The 14,553-nt window shown below is 38.0% G+C and overlaps 1 protein-coding gene across 6 annotated transcripts in view; it reads left to right on the top strand.

Moving 5' to 3' along the window:
- LOC126267943 (myosin-IIIb-like) overlaps nt 1-3,908 on the top strand; it is a 522,034-nt gene extending 518,126 nt beyond the window's left edge. For all 6 annotated transcript variants that reach the window (XM_049973257.1, XM_049973258.1, XM_049973255.1 and 3 more), the window contains 2 exons: nt 1,878-2,123; nt 2,262-3,908. In XM_049973257.1, coding sequence (XP_049829214.1) covers nt 1,878-2,123; nt 2,262-2,646 — 631 coding nt within the window. In that variant the 3' untranslated portion in view covers nt 2,647-3,908. The remainder of the gene's footprint in view (nt 1-1,877; nt 2,124-2,261) is intronic.
- Nucleotides 3,909-14,553: the final 10,645 nt, after the last annotated feature.

Genomic DNA, 14,553 nt, shown 5'->3' with positions numbered 1-14,553 from the left:
CCACTTACTGAGGTAGCTGTAAGATCTACAGACTTGTGCACCAAATTGGGTATCGTTATACACTCGTGGCCGGATGTTGCATACTGCAAACATTTATTGTATCTTGGAACAGTTATGAAGTGTTACAGTTTTCAGCACTTTAAATGCTTCTGACTCTGTTGTTTGCATTTGAGAATCTTCAAAGCACCCAGTTGTAACATAAAAAATAAGATCCATATGAAATCTTTGTGGCACTATATTGGCTAACAATGAAAATTCACATACAACTGAGACTTCACAGATGTAGTACACTGGTTTTCATAATCTTGAATAGTGTGCCTATTACAAGCAAGGAGTAACCTTCCATATGGAGATACAATATTTCAGATTTCTGGTTAAGTCTTGATTGTTATGAATAATAATTGTACAGATTTTCTCACTCCCTTTTCCACTTTCCTTGAATATAAGATTAATTTTGGGACACTGGAGTAGTTTCTGGGGACAAAAACTGTCTGATATTTTTAAAAATAGTACCAAAAGCTTTTAACTGCCCATGGTGTGTTGAGACTAAAATCTCCTTGAATAAGGATTCGAAATATACTCCTTCAGCAAGAAAATGAATGTAATAACATGAGCCTTGGTTGCTTGATATGGGTGATTTGACATAAAAGACAAGTGATGAAATTAACAGGATATTATGATGTGTTAGCTTTCTAACAGTGATTTTCCTTCGTCCATAATTACATCTTTCTAGTTTGACGGCTTTTCAGACAATTAAATTGTTTTCCAGTTTGTGTATTTAATAAATGCTACTGCTTAATTTCGTTGTTATTTGTAGAATGCTTTTTCCTCTGACCATGAAAACCTGCAGCCATCAGTTTCATTGTAGATTATTAAAAATGTGTGATATTAAATTGTGGGTATTTGCTTTTGCTTACCTCACTCTGTAATTTAGAAGTCAAGCTGAATATTGATAATTACTAAACATTGTTTGTGAATTCATGTAGCTGAGTAAAACTTACATAAAGCAAAAACACAAACATGTTTGTGACATGTACATTGATTTTTTTACTAACAAAGATTGTCATAGAAGAATGAATCTTTCCTGCAGCAGTTTGTTAAATTAAGTTACTTTGTCTCTGACTTCTTAATATTACTTGTTTGATAATAATTGTCACAGGTTATCATGCTTGTAAACATGATCTCTCTCACTAGAAATTAATTACAGTTACACAGTGTGAGTGAAAACTTGCTACGCTAAGTGGGAAACTTCATTTTTATTTCATGGTACACTTACATGTTTATTTAAGTTGTTAGATACCTCTTTATTACCATATTAAAACCAATGTAATTATCTTAATGAGTTCAAAGTTGAAGACGCAGAAAACTGGTAACCATATGCAACAAGCTTTTTTCATGAAGAACATGGATTGGGAGTTATTGTCAATGTAGTCAAAGCATGGCAAGTCACATGTACAAAACTCTTAATTCATGAACAATGATAAGCAGAAACTTCCTGGCAGATTAGAACTGTGTGCCGGAGCGAGACTTTCCAAACATTTATAGAAAAAGACGAGGTACTGGCAGAAGTAAAGCTGTGAGGACAGGATGTGAGTTGTGCTTGGGTAGCTCAGATGGTAGAGCAATTGCCCACAAAATGCTAAAGTCCCGAGTTAGTCTTGGTCCGGAATACAGTTTTAATCTGCCAGTTTCATATCAGTGCACTCTGCTGCAGAGTGAAAATCTCATTCTGAATGATAAACAGAACTTGAACAATGTTGTGACCATGGGCATATGGATTGTTTTCAGATTTCTTAGTGTATCACTTAATAGTAATTAGCACTTAGTGAAACATAAAGTGATATAATTTCTAAATGATTTTTTTTCTGTAATCTTAGGCATCGAATGGAAACACTGGATATGGACCAACAGCGTAAAGAGCTGATTGCGTCCCGTGGTCAAGAAAATGTATTTCCGGAGCGTCATGTGGTAGGGGCATGGCATGCAGCCATGCATGGTCAGAACAAGTTTCCAGATGTGAAAAATAACCATAGAAACAACAACAACAATAATAATAATGATAACATGAAGATAAGGAATGGTGATCACCGACCTGACAAACGCGTTCATGGATTACAGAATGGGTATTTGCATTTTCCACCATCTCATAAATGTATTGTTAAATAAAATGCATGTACTTTTTATGTGCTGAACTTCACAACAATCCATAACTGAATGAAATTTACAATAGACACTTAACAGGACATTTTAATTTTTTCCAGTTCTACAGCAAACGAAAATCGCAGTGGTGCTTGGGTCAGCAGACCTAGTTACATAAACAACAACATGAAAAACAATAACTACACACCTGGAAACCCATTCAAACAATCGGATGTTCATCACCTTTTGCGACAGACATCTCAATCTCCAGAATCTCCTACTGGAGTCTCGTTAACCGATCCATGTGATAATGAAATAAATGGCCCATATAACTTTAGACAGCTGCTTCGACCAACTGAACATGCTCCAACAGAGTCACTGAGGAAGAGAAAAGGTGTTCTCGGAAATGAGGTGATGAAAGACAATATTATAAACCCTAGAGTTTCCAATCATTTGCAAGACAGCCCCACAAAACGCAGAGCAAAACCAGTGCCTAAAAAGTTGTGAAGCAAGGTAATGACCAAAGGTGTGAGATATGGAGACAGAGTTTAAGTCAAAGTCAACATAGTGTTGCCTGCATTATATTTAGCTGTGATAATTGACAAAAAATAAACTGTGTTCCCTTCACACATACTTATAGTAATTATTTGTCAATAGAGTGAGTTACTTTGGAGGAAAATTTCTCAGTTAAGAAAACTTGGCAGGTTGTCTATCCTTCATTAATGTCCTTTGAGAATATGATAGAAAGCTATATAGAAAATAGCAACTAATTTCCAGACATTTTACATAGTGCCATTTGAAGTATATTCCAGAGTGGCTTTCCACTGCAGAAATAAGAATACTGAGCAAGAAACATCATATTCTGGAAATCATTTGGAAATTTAATATTCAGGATTTCTGTGTCACTGTTCATCACAAAAGTGATAAAGCCTCATGGAAGCTCAAGCATAAAGCTGTTGATTTATTTAATAAATACAAAAATGAAGGAAAAAACTTTAACTGATCTGAAATAGATACCTCTGTCTTATATTGTGGTAGCTACCTCGTTCTTTAAAGGTCTGAAAAAATGCGCTCTGGGTATATTTTTGCCTTGTTATTTAGTATTTTATTGTTACCAAACATTTTTACAGAAAGTTGTAGACAGATTTATTTGAGTATTTTCAGCCATTATGCGAAGAGATATAGTTTTGTTGCTTTTGTTGATATCCCTGTGCCATGAACTTAAGCACTGTGTCAAAGAAGGGAAGAAGCGGCAAGAGGGGATTGCTTACTACATTCACAACTTTAGAGCAATGATTTTGTAGAGTGACACCAGTTTTAGATGAGATAGTGTACCTGATTGATGGCTATTTTGTTGACAATTACTCTAGAGTACAACACTTACATACACTTCTATAATTTCAGATACCCACTGGTTATGATCTCATTTCATTGTTCTTTCTATATCGTTCCCATTATAGATATTTTTCTATTTATGATTTTTTATTTGTTTCATCTCTACAATGTTAACAGTTTTTTAAGCAACAAATGTAAACAAGAGAGAGATATTGTATGGAAGGACTTTTTAATGGCGTAGTACTAGACATCCAGTATTAAAATTTAGTTCCTACATATTCCCGTAAAATAATAAAATGTCATGTTGTAAAAAAAATGTAAAGGAAACGAAAGCATTTTATGTATATATGGTATGTACAAATGTTTTGTTGTCTATAGACTGAGAAAAATATTTTGTGTGCTCATAAAATATATCTAAATTTATAAAATCCATATATTGTGTATATATTGCTTGATCAAACTTATTAAACTAATCACAGACAGCAACATACACAACAACCTACACTCTTGAAAATTCTTAACTTCATTAGTGACACCATTAGGTATTTATTACCCAGCAGGTTTCTGCTCTGAGAAACAAATGGTATTTTAGAAGAAATTGTTTCCTTTGTTGCCCAAGATCTCAAATCTGGGCACTACATTCAAAAGCACACAATATGAAAACAAAAGTTAAGTATGTTACGGCATAATTTAATTTTTGTTTAAAGTACTATTGTTAACACAATGCTAGAAAATTAAAGGCAGAATACAAACAAAGAAATGAATAAAGACAACCAACCGTTGTAGACAGGAGCCATTAATTTGTACACTGGCATGTAAAATGTTTTGGAACATGACATTTGCATCTTTCTACAGAAAATGCAAAGACAAAAACACAGCTGCATTGTCTTGACATGTCAGTCTGGCTGGGGTGAGGGGTTTTGGTGGCTGTGATAGGTGAACTGAACATAGAAAATGTAGAAAAGGGAAGAGAAGGAAGACACAAAGACACACACAAATGTTAGGACAGAGATGGACAGTAAGGGAAGGTATACGAATGTAGGTCAGGGTACTAGTAAGCTGCACATGGAGACTGAGGGCAAGGTTGGAGGGTAAAATTATGCAATAGGTTGAAAATTTTTTGTATAGATCAATGACTCACAGAAAATTGACTCACACAAATATGAAGGTACAAAAGTGTGTCAGGAAGGAGCTAGAAGCTATGGGTCTGGTAAGAAAAAGCAGGGTGGAGGGAGGGGAGGGAAGGGGCAGCATCATAGGTGGGTGTAGGTGTGAATGACTGTGATTGAGATAACAGGTGGAGAGACAGTTGCCATCTCCACAGTTCAGAGAAGCTTTTAATGACAAAAAGAGCATACATATTTCAATGCTATTAAGCTGCCATTTATAAAAACAATGACGTTACAATTGGCATTCACTGCTGCAGCTGTGTGGTCAACCTTTCCTTGACTATAGTGGTGATCATTTATCTGAGTGGACAACTGGTTAATAGTCACGTATACATAAAAGGCTGTAAAGCAGAATTGGTAGCTAAAATGTTTGCATTCAGGTGTGGTTCTGCCTCTCATGATAATGAGTTATACTTTTGATAGTGTGCTAAATGCGTACCTGTGGCAGGCCATGTACACTAGGTCCTTCACACAAATACAATCTGTCTTGTAAGAGGGTGAAGCTACAATTGGCATTTAGGTAGACAAATCTGTTTTGTAAATGGATTAAGCCACAGTACATATTTATACAATAAGTACAGAAATTTTGAAGAAGATATTCTCCCACAAAAGGGAATTTCTGTCATAGTGGATGAAAGTGTTCAGCTGTTTCAGTCTGTTATGATACTCAGTGATAAGATAGGTTCTCTAATGCATTTTCATTGTGGAATTAGTTGAAACTGAAAGTGTGAGATGACACAGTACAGATCAACTTTGTGTGAAACATGTGTGACTTATTGGGCAGTAAGTCTCCCCTAACCCAGGATTCTGGGTGCATTTCCTGAACTCTCCTCATATCCTACACCTTGCCAGTCATTTTTCTTTTCCGTCCTCTTTAAACATCAACTCCTCTGCCAGAAGAAACAACCATCGTCTCTGAAGACTTGCATAGTTGCTGAACGTTCGTGTGTTTCTTCGTGCTACCACTTGGTGAGTAGATTTTTCATCTGTCCAATTATATTTTCAAAAATTGATTTATTTTCATGTAACTTCAGATATGATTCAACTCACTCATTCAATAATAAATTTGTATGGCCACTAATAAATTCAGAGTTGAATGTCTCGAACTCAAACAAACCAACCAGCCTTCCTCTTGTGACTTAAAGCCCACAGCTAGGTAGGCAAGACAAAGCTTTCAAATGCCACTGGTAGATAAAGGGAGCTACTGTCCTCCAAAATATGGTTTCAGGAGAAGACATTGACTGATAATGGTACATGACTGAAGTGTAATAAGATTTATGTTGCAATTATTTGGCAGTTAGTGACATTTTATGGAGTGAGTGACATGTCACAAAAAACTGGTGGTGTTATGGTGTCAGGATTTGATGATGAGAGAACAGGTGTGTTGATGATTAAAGGTTGGAGTGGTCAAGCATATCCATCTCAGATGAAACATATGCCATGTGAAAGGATTTAGTCAAACTGATTGACACATGTATGTGAGGCGAATGGCACAACTCTACATCTCCACTTACACATCTGTAGATATTGTGCAATATACATTTGATTACTGGAAGATATTCTCTCACTGGATAGTTAACTCTTACATGAGAAGAAAGCCAAGTGAATGAGGCTCTGTCCAGCATTTAATATGGTATCAGGTGGACTGTGACCCATTATTGCACCATATTATCATGGGCTGAAATATTGATAGAAGATGTGACACCTGAGATGAAGTAAGCTTTAGTGCCATGAACACATGTCATACCTCCCCACCCATCCCATATTAAGCTCAAAACAGTGGCATCCATGAAGAAAATTAGGGCTACAGTCTTCTGGGGCATGTGGGGTGTGTAGCAGGTTGATTTCCTCACCTGTGGAGACACCGTGAATGCTGCTAGTTAATATGTCACACCGGAATGGTTGTAGAAGGTGGTTCAGAGGAAACAACAGGACTGATTTCAAAAGATGCCATGTTGTTGCATGACAACACCTAACTATACATGTCCTCAGTTGCACCTGATTTGGTCTGGCATTTCCACTAGGCATTATTGGAATATCCATTTGTACATCCTGGATATTGCACCAGGTAATTTTCATCTCTTGAGTCCATTAAACAAGTTCCTTACTGGTATCCCATTTGGAATAGATGCCACTATTCAGGTGGCTTTGGTTAAAAGTTTACCAATGAAGAGGGGGGAGGGGGGGGATTTAGCAGTGCCTTAGTAACTTTGCATATCTCTTTGATTTCCTAAATATGAGGGCTGTACAAAAAATTCTGGAACATTCGTAATTCAGAGCCAGTGGTGTGTTGGAGTGAAGTGCGTTTGGCGTCCCTGCACGAGCTTGTGTTCAATTTGTAACTACAGGAAGTTTCATTGCCGTAAGTCTGTTAGTTATTGCTTAGTGCTGTACTGAGTAGAGCATTATGTAGCACAGTCTGCAAGTTTTGAGATGGTAGAGGTAGATGAATAACACTTCTGCATTAAATTTTGTTTGAAACTCAAGGAAACCTTTACAGAAACACACCAAATGATGCAGAAAGCCTCCAGTGATGACTGCTTAAGCAGTGTTACAAATTGTTCAAACGGTTTAAAAATGGCTCGACAGAAACTGAAGGTGACCCTCGTTCAGGACAGCCTTCAATGTCTACCAACAATGCTCAAGTATGGAACTTCAACGAAACTGTTTTTGCCAATCTGCAGTCTGAGAGACTGCAGACGAATGTAACATTTCAGTTGGACCATGTCATGGAAATTCTGATGAAGGATTCTGAATGCAGTGTGGTGTCACCAAGTTCGTCCCATGGTTCATGAGTCAAGGCCAGAAAGGCCTTTGCCTCACAATCTGTGAAGAGCATCTGGATCTCACAAATGAGAATGAGATGTTCCTTAAGAGAATCATAACTGTTGGTGAGATGTGGGTCTACAGTTATGATGTTCAGACCAAGGTCCATTCTTCGCAATGGGTCAGCAAAGGTTCTCCCAGACCAAAAAAGCTCGTCAGGTCAGATCAAATGTCAGAGCCATGCTGATAGTTTTCTTTGGCTTTGAAGGATTATTTCATCACGAAATCATGCCATTGGGTCAAACTGTTAATCCCTGGTACTATTTGGATGTGTTGTGAAGCCTGTGAGAAAATGTGAGAAGGAAACAGCCTGAAAAGTGGCAAGGCCATTCAAGGTTCTTGCAACACGATAATGCACCTGCACATTCATTACTGTTGGTGCACGAGTATAGCACAAAAAACGAAGTCACTGTGCTGCCTCATGCTCCGTACTCTCCATATCTGGCCCCTGTGGACTTTTTATTTATTTATTTGAAAACCCAGTGATAAGTGAGATATAAGAAAATTCGCAGATGGCACTTTGTGTGATACAGCAAGAAGTGTACCAAGACTGCTTCCAAAAGTGGAAAAGGCATTGGGAGCATTGTGTCAGTTGTGGAGGAAAGAATTTTGAAGGAGACCATGCACAATAAGTAAAAGATAAGTGTAGAAAAATTTTGGGGACAATGTTTCTAACAGAGGACTTATTACTTTAATTCTTGGATCTTCCTCATACTCAGTTTATTCTGTAGTAAATTACAAGCTACAAGTATATTGTCATTTGTCAAAGGCATTTCAATGCATAAAATATGACCTTTCAAGTAAACTAGTACATTATGAAGCCACAGAAAATTCTGTGAAATGAGTCAGGTAATCTTTCTGTAATGGAAAACCAGAGTATCAGCGAGGCATTCGGCCCATTAGTAAAGTTTCATCCTTCATCCAACAGGGAACGAATTAAATATCGTGTCCCAAGAGGTTCCACCTTAAGGTCCCAGCTTGTTCTTGTTACAGTATATTTATGATCTTTCAGTAATAACACAGGGAGGTGGTGAATTTGTTTTGTTTTCAATCATGTGAACACTGTGATAAATAGCGAATAGAGTTTAGTTCTAGAAATAACTGTTAATGTAATCTTTATAAACATCAGTGAGTCATTTCAAGCCAATATGTTGCCATTAAACTTTAACAAAACCAGTATAGGCGTTTCAGAAGCAGCCTGAGGTTTACACCCAGCAAAATACAAGGACATAAAGATAGAAGAGGTGTGCTTTGATTTAGAATGGAATGAGACGGCACAGTGGTTAACGCACAAGTTTCCACCCAGCCATCATGATTTGTATTTTCCCAAGTTCCCCTAAATCACTAGGGGGGGGAAAAGGCATTGATTTACGTGCTGTACTTGATGATCCTTGTGTTTTTATTGTTGGTATTTTGAATTTCACACTTTTTTCACAATAATAAATTAAGCCATGGTAATAGATGGCTAACTGTTGTTATTACGTGCTGTGGACTTATTGAGAGTATTGGAGGTCTTGAAAGTTTTAATAACTATGACATCATATTACTCTACAACACATTTTGTATTGAGGACATCGTAAGGTGGATCAGGATTAAGCCATTAATTTTTTGCGTAATGGATCTGGTGTATGTGAAAATTTCAAACTTGTTGGTGATTTGACTGCTGGGATGATTCCTCTGAAATGTATAGTGCAGATTTCGTTTCCTACACTTCCCACACAAAGCCTGACTCGACCTCTCAAGAACATATCACTGATGGTACATTAAACCCTAAACTTGCAACCTCATCAGTTTTTTGGGATTAGGAATTTAGAGATAAGAATATATCAGAGAACTGCTGAAACGCATTAACGTTTGTAATGGATATTTTGTCAGATGTTGGTAATGTAGAAATAAGAGAGTTGTCATACTTTTCTTATTTTCATTCCATAATGTCACACACTATAATATTCTGAGCCAATTCATCACTATGAGTTACAGTTTTCAAACTTCAAGAGCATTTAATTATTGGTGCCTGCAGAATTTTTTTTGAGAGAGGGCAAAATTCAAAAACTACCATTTTTATGTAACTAATTTGGTGACTTACTAAACATGTTGTGCCCAAGGTATGGACTTTGCCAAGAAGCACACACAACTTACTGTACCTCAAATGGTTGATAACTCAGAGTAACACATCGCTTTGGAGAAAATTTTACATCTGTCTATCCAACGAAGGATAGTCATGACACTAAGCAAGCATTTTGCTCTTCTAATAAGCGTTTGTTTTTGGACCGCATATTGTGCAGGAAATTTTCCTGTTTCTTTTGCATATGTCATGAGAGCGAAAGTAGGTGCAGTGTATCACCAAGGCAGGGCAATGGGCATTTGGATTCCTGCACATGGAGGCACCTGCTCCATATTAGAAAGACACAGTAGAGGCCATAGGAGGGTGAGTGTTCATTGCAGTTGACAAAAATATTGCCTCAATTGTAATCGAAGTTGTGTGTGACAGTGAAGTTATCTGGAGGTGTGTAGTAGGTGTAGGTGAAACTAAGTTAATTGTGGGGTGCTTTTACTGCCACCCAATTCTGTTGTGACAATTTTAGTCACTCAAAGAAAGTCTATGGTCAATAGTGCATAAATACCCAGATCATGCAGTACTAGTTGGAGGTGACTTTAACCTGCAGAGTACAGACTGGGATGTCTATGGATTCACCGCAGGGGGTACAGTCAGATGGTCATATTAAAAACTTTTGAACAAGTTTTCGAAAATTGTCTTGAGCAGCTAGCCTGGCAGCCCACATGCCTCGAAATATCTTACACCTTGTGGCTACAAATAGACCACACCTTATCAACAATGCCAGTACAGAAACTGGGATTAATGATCATGATGTCATTGTAGCAATTACAATTACGAAAGTTATTTATATTGGTCAAGAAGGCTAGGAGTCCGTTTCTGATAGATAGAGCAGATAAGCAGTTATTAACATCTCACTTGAGAAATGAATTCGCATCACTTAGTTCCAGGAAGATGGATGTAGGGGAATTATGGGCAAAGTTTAAGCAGATTGTAAATCTTTGTCTGAAGAGTTATGTGCCTAGTGAGTGGGTAAAGGATAGTAAAAGATCTACCATGGTTTAATAATTAAATTTGGTGTATGCTGAGGAAGCAGAGGCTGTTCCACTCTAGTTTCAAAAGGAGATGCACAAATGATGAGAAACAAAAGGCTAGTAGAGATTTGTGCTTCTGTGAAAAGATCTATGCACAAAGCATACAACAACTACCACCAGCACACTATAGCAAAAGTTCTGGCAGAGGACCCAAGAAATACTAGTCATATTTAAAATCACTAAGCGGGTCTAATGCTTCCATTCAGTCCCTTGTTGACCAGTCTGGTGTTGCAGTTGAAGGCAGCAAAATGAAAGCCGAAGTTTTAAATTTTATGTTCAAGAAATTATTCACACAAGAGAACCATACAAACATAACATAATTTGATCATTAGACAGACGCCCATATTGATGACATAGAAATAAGCATGACTGGTGTAGAGAAGCAACTGAAAGATTTGAAAAGAAAGAAATCACCAGGTTTGGATGGAGTCCCAGCTCAATTTAATAAAGAAGGTAGGACCATATGGAATAAGTTCAAAGATATGCGAGTGGCTTGAAGACGTTAAAATAATAGAACCCAGTAAGTTGTCCTCGAAGGTGAGTGTTCATCTGAGTCAAGGGTATCATCAGGAGTGCCCCAGGGAAGTGTGATAGGACCGCAGTTCTTCTCTACATACATAAATAATTTAGCAGACAGGGTGGGCAGCAGTCTGCGGTTGTTTGCTGATGATGCCATGGTGTACTATAAGGTCTTGAAGTTGAGTAACTGTAGGAAGATACAAGATGACTTGGACAAAATAGCAGCTAGCCCTAAATGCAGAAAAAACATAAGTTAATGCAGCTGAGTTGGAAGAACAAACTTGTCATGTTCAAATACAGTGTTACTAGTGTCCTGCTCAGCACAGTCAAGCCATTTAAATATCTGGGCGTAAGGTTGCAAAGTGATATGAGATGGAATGAGCAAGTAAAAACTGTGTTGGGGAAGGCAAATGGTTGACTTCAGTTCATTGGGAGAATTTTAGGAAGGAGTGGTTCATCCATACAGGAGACTGCATATAGGATGCTGATGTGACCTGTTGTTGAGTAGTGCCTGAGTGTTTGGGATCTGTACCAAGTTAGACTGAAGGAAGACATTGAAGCAATTCAGAGGCAGGCTGCCAGATTTGTTACCCGTAGGTTCAAACAAGACATAAGTGTTATGGAGAACCTTTGGGAACTCAGATGGGAATCCCTGGAGGGAAGGCAATACTCTTTTTCAAGAAATACTATTGAAAAAATTTAGAGAACTGGCACTTAAAGCTGACGACTGAACGATTCTACTGCCGCAAGCAACAATGGCGCAAAGGACCACGAGGATAAGATATGAGAAAATGGGGCTCATACGGAGGCATACAGAGTCATCTTTCCCTTGCTCTATTCATGAGTGGAACAGGAAGGAAATGACAAATAGTGGTTCAGGGTACCCTCCACCATGAACTGTACGGTGACTTGCGGAGTATCTCTATAGTTATAGATGTAGATGCAGATGCTGATAGGGACAGTTATTTCATGAAAATGCCACCCCACCTTGGAGACACACTGTCGACTGCAGAAACTCCCCATGCATGACAACAGTCATGGCATCAATTTTCAAGAGCAACTTACAGAAGACATACAGAGTGAAAGGGACAAAGGTTAATATGTGTTGTGAGCTTTGTTAAAGTCATATGCTTTAACATGAAGTGTTTGCACTGGGGTGATGAAAATCATGGGATAGCTATGTGCGCGTATACAGATGGTGGTAGAATCACTTACACAAGGTGTGAAAGGACAGCACATTGACAGAGCTGTCATTTGTACTCGGCTAAGGAATGTGTAAAGTTTTCCGAAGTGATAATGGCTTAGAACACAGAATAGTGGTTGGAGTCGGACACATGGGACATTCCATTTTGGGAATAATTAGAGAATTCATTATTTCAAGATCCACAGTGTCAAGAGTGTGCTGTGAATACCAAAGTTCAGGCATTACCTCTCACCACAGACAACACAGTGGCCAACAGCCTTCTCTTAATCACCAAGCAGTAGCTTTAGAGTTATTGCTGCTAAAAGACAAGCTCCTCTGCATGAAATAATCACAGAAAGTAATGTGGGATGTATGGTGAAAGTATCTGTTAGAACAGTGTGGTGACATTTGCCATTAATGGGCTATGGCAGCAGACAGACAAGAGTGCCTTTGCTAACACTAGGCACAAAGTCATTGCCTCTACAGCTGATTATAGCTGTGTCAGCAGTGCTGCTCATTCCAGCATCAGCTGCAGGCTGTTAATTGCTGACAACGTGGTATGCCTGATCTGGTGAGTCAGCTTTTCCCCAACATCTCGAGGCAACAACTGCTGTTCTAAATCTTCGGTGGGATGCATTGGAATTTTTTTTTATTTTTGTTGGCAGTAGTTGTGACATTTGTGTGCTAGTGGGCTCACAATTTAGCTTTGAGTGACCAGAGTTTTCTTTTGTTGGGTATTCAGTGTACTGAGTCTTTGTTGCTGTCAGCTCTGGCACAGACATCACACACTTGAATCTACATTTACATATACACCTACGTCTATGACCTGCAAAACACCGTGAAGTGTATGGCAGAGGGTACGTTCCTTTGTACCAGTTATTAAGGTTCCTTCCTGTTTCATTCATGTATGGAGTGTGGTAAGAATGATTGTTTGAATGACTCTGTGCATGCAACAATTATTCCAAAATTACCCATGCAATTTCTATGTGAGTGATACATAAGGGGTTAAAGTACATCCCAAGAGTAATCATTTAAAGCCAGTTCTTGAAACTTTGTTAATAAACTTTCTCAAGCTAGTCTGTCTGTCTTCAAGAGTCTGCCAGTTCAGTTCCTTCAGTATCTCTGTGACACTCTATCAAGGATTAAACAAACCTGTGACTATTCATCTACTTCTCTGTATATGCTCAAAATTCCCTTCTAGTCCTATCTGGTAAGAGTACCACACACTTGAGCAATATTTTAGACTGGTTGCATGTGTGATTTATAAGTAATCTCTCTTGTACACTGATTGCACTTCTGCAGTATTCTACCAATAAACCGAAAAGCTGCCACCTGATTTACCCATGCCTGAACCTATGGGATCATTCCGTTTCATATTCCTACAAAGTAGTACACCCAGGTCCTTGTATGAGCTGGCAGATTCCAACAGTGACTCGCTGATATTATAGTCACAGGATACTACATTTTTTTGGTTTGGGAAGTGCAAAATTTTACATTTCTGAACATTTAGAGCAAGTTGCCAATCTCTGCATCTTGTTGAAATCTTATCAAGATATGACTCAATGTTTATGCAGCTTTTCTCAGATAGTACTTCATTACAGATAACTGCAACTTGATTTTACTATTAATATTGTCTGCAAGGTCATTAATATAAAACATAAACAGCAAATTGGGCACTTTTCCTGGGTTTTCCTTTGCAAAGGAACATTTGAAAATGGAGTTAAGCATTTCAGCCTTTGCTTTGCTGCCCTTAGTGTCAGTTCCCGTCTCATTCACTAGGGACTGGACTCTTTTGTGCCACTAACATCATTTACATATGAGCAAAATTTCTTCATGTTTTGTAAAGGTCACTTGACAATATTTTGCTACAGTAGTCACTGAAGGCATCATGCATTGCTCTCTTGACATCCAAATGTGTGTCATTCAGCATCTCTATATCTGTATCCCTATGTTTTGTTTTATATCTATTATGTAGTAATTTCTGTTTCTGTAGAAGTTTGTTTACAGTGACTGTATACCATGGAGGTTCCCTCCCATTATGTACTGTTCTACTGAGTACGTATCTATTCAGTTTATGGTCAACAATTCTTTTAAACTTCAGAGTTCCTCTACATGCTCCTTGCCTGTGCTGAAAGTTTCAAGTTCCTAATTGAGATATGACACTACTGATTTACAATCTAGTTTACTGACAGATATATATCTTTCTGGTTGTTTTAGTTATCCTTTGTACCT

This window comes from Schistocerca gregaria, chromosome 4, assembly GCF_023897955.1.
Source record: "Schistocerca gregaria isolate iqSchGreg1 chromosome 4, iqSchGreg1.2, whole genome shotgun sequence".
Classification (NCBI taxonomy): domain Eukaryota; kingdom Metazoa; phylum Arthropoda; class Insecta; order Orthoptera; family Acrididae; genus Schistocerca; species Schistocerca gregaria.
This window is presented reverse-complemented; position numbering and strand designations above follow the sequence as displayed.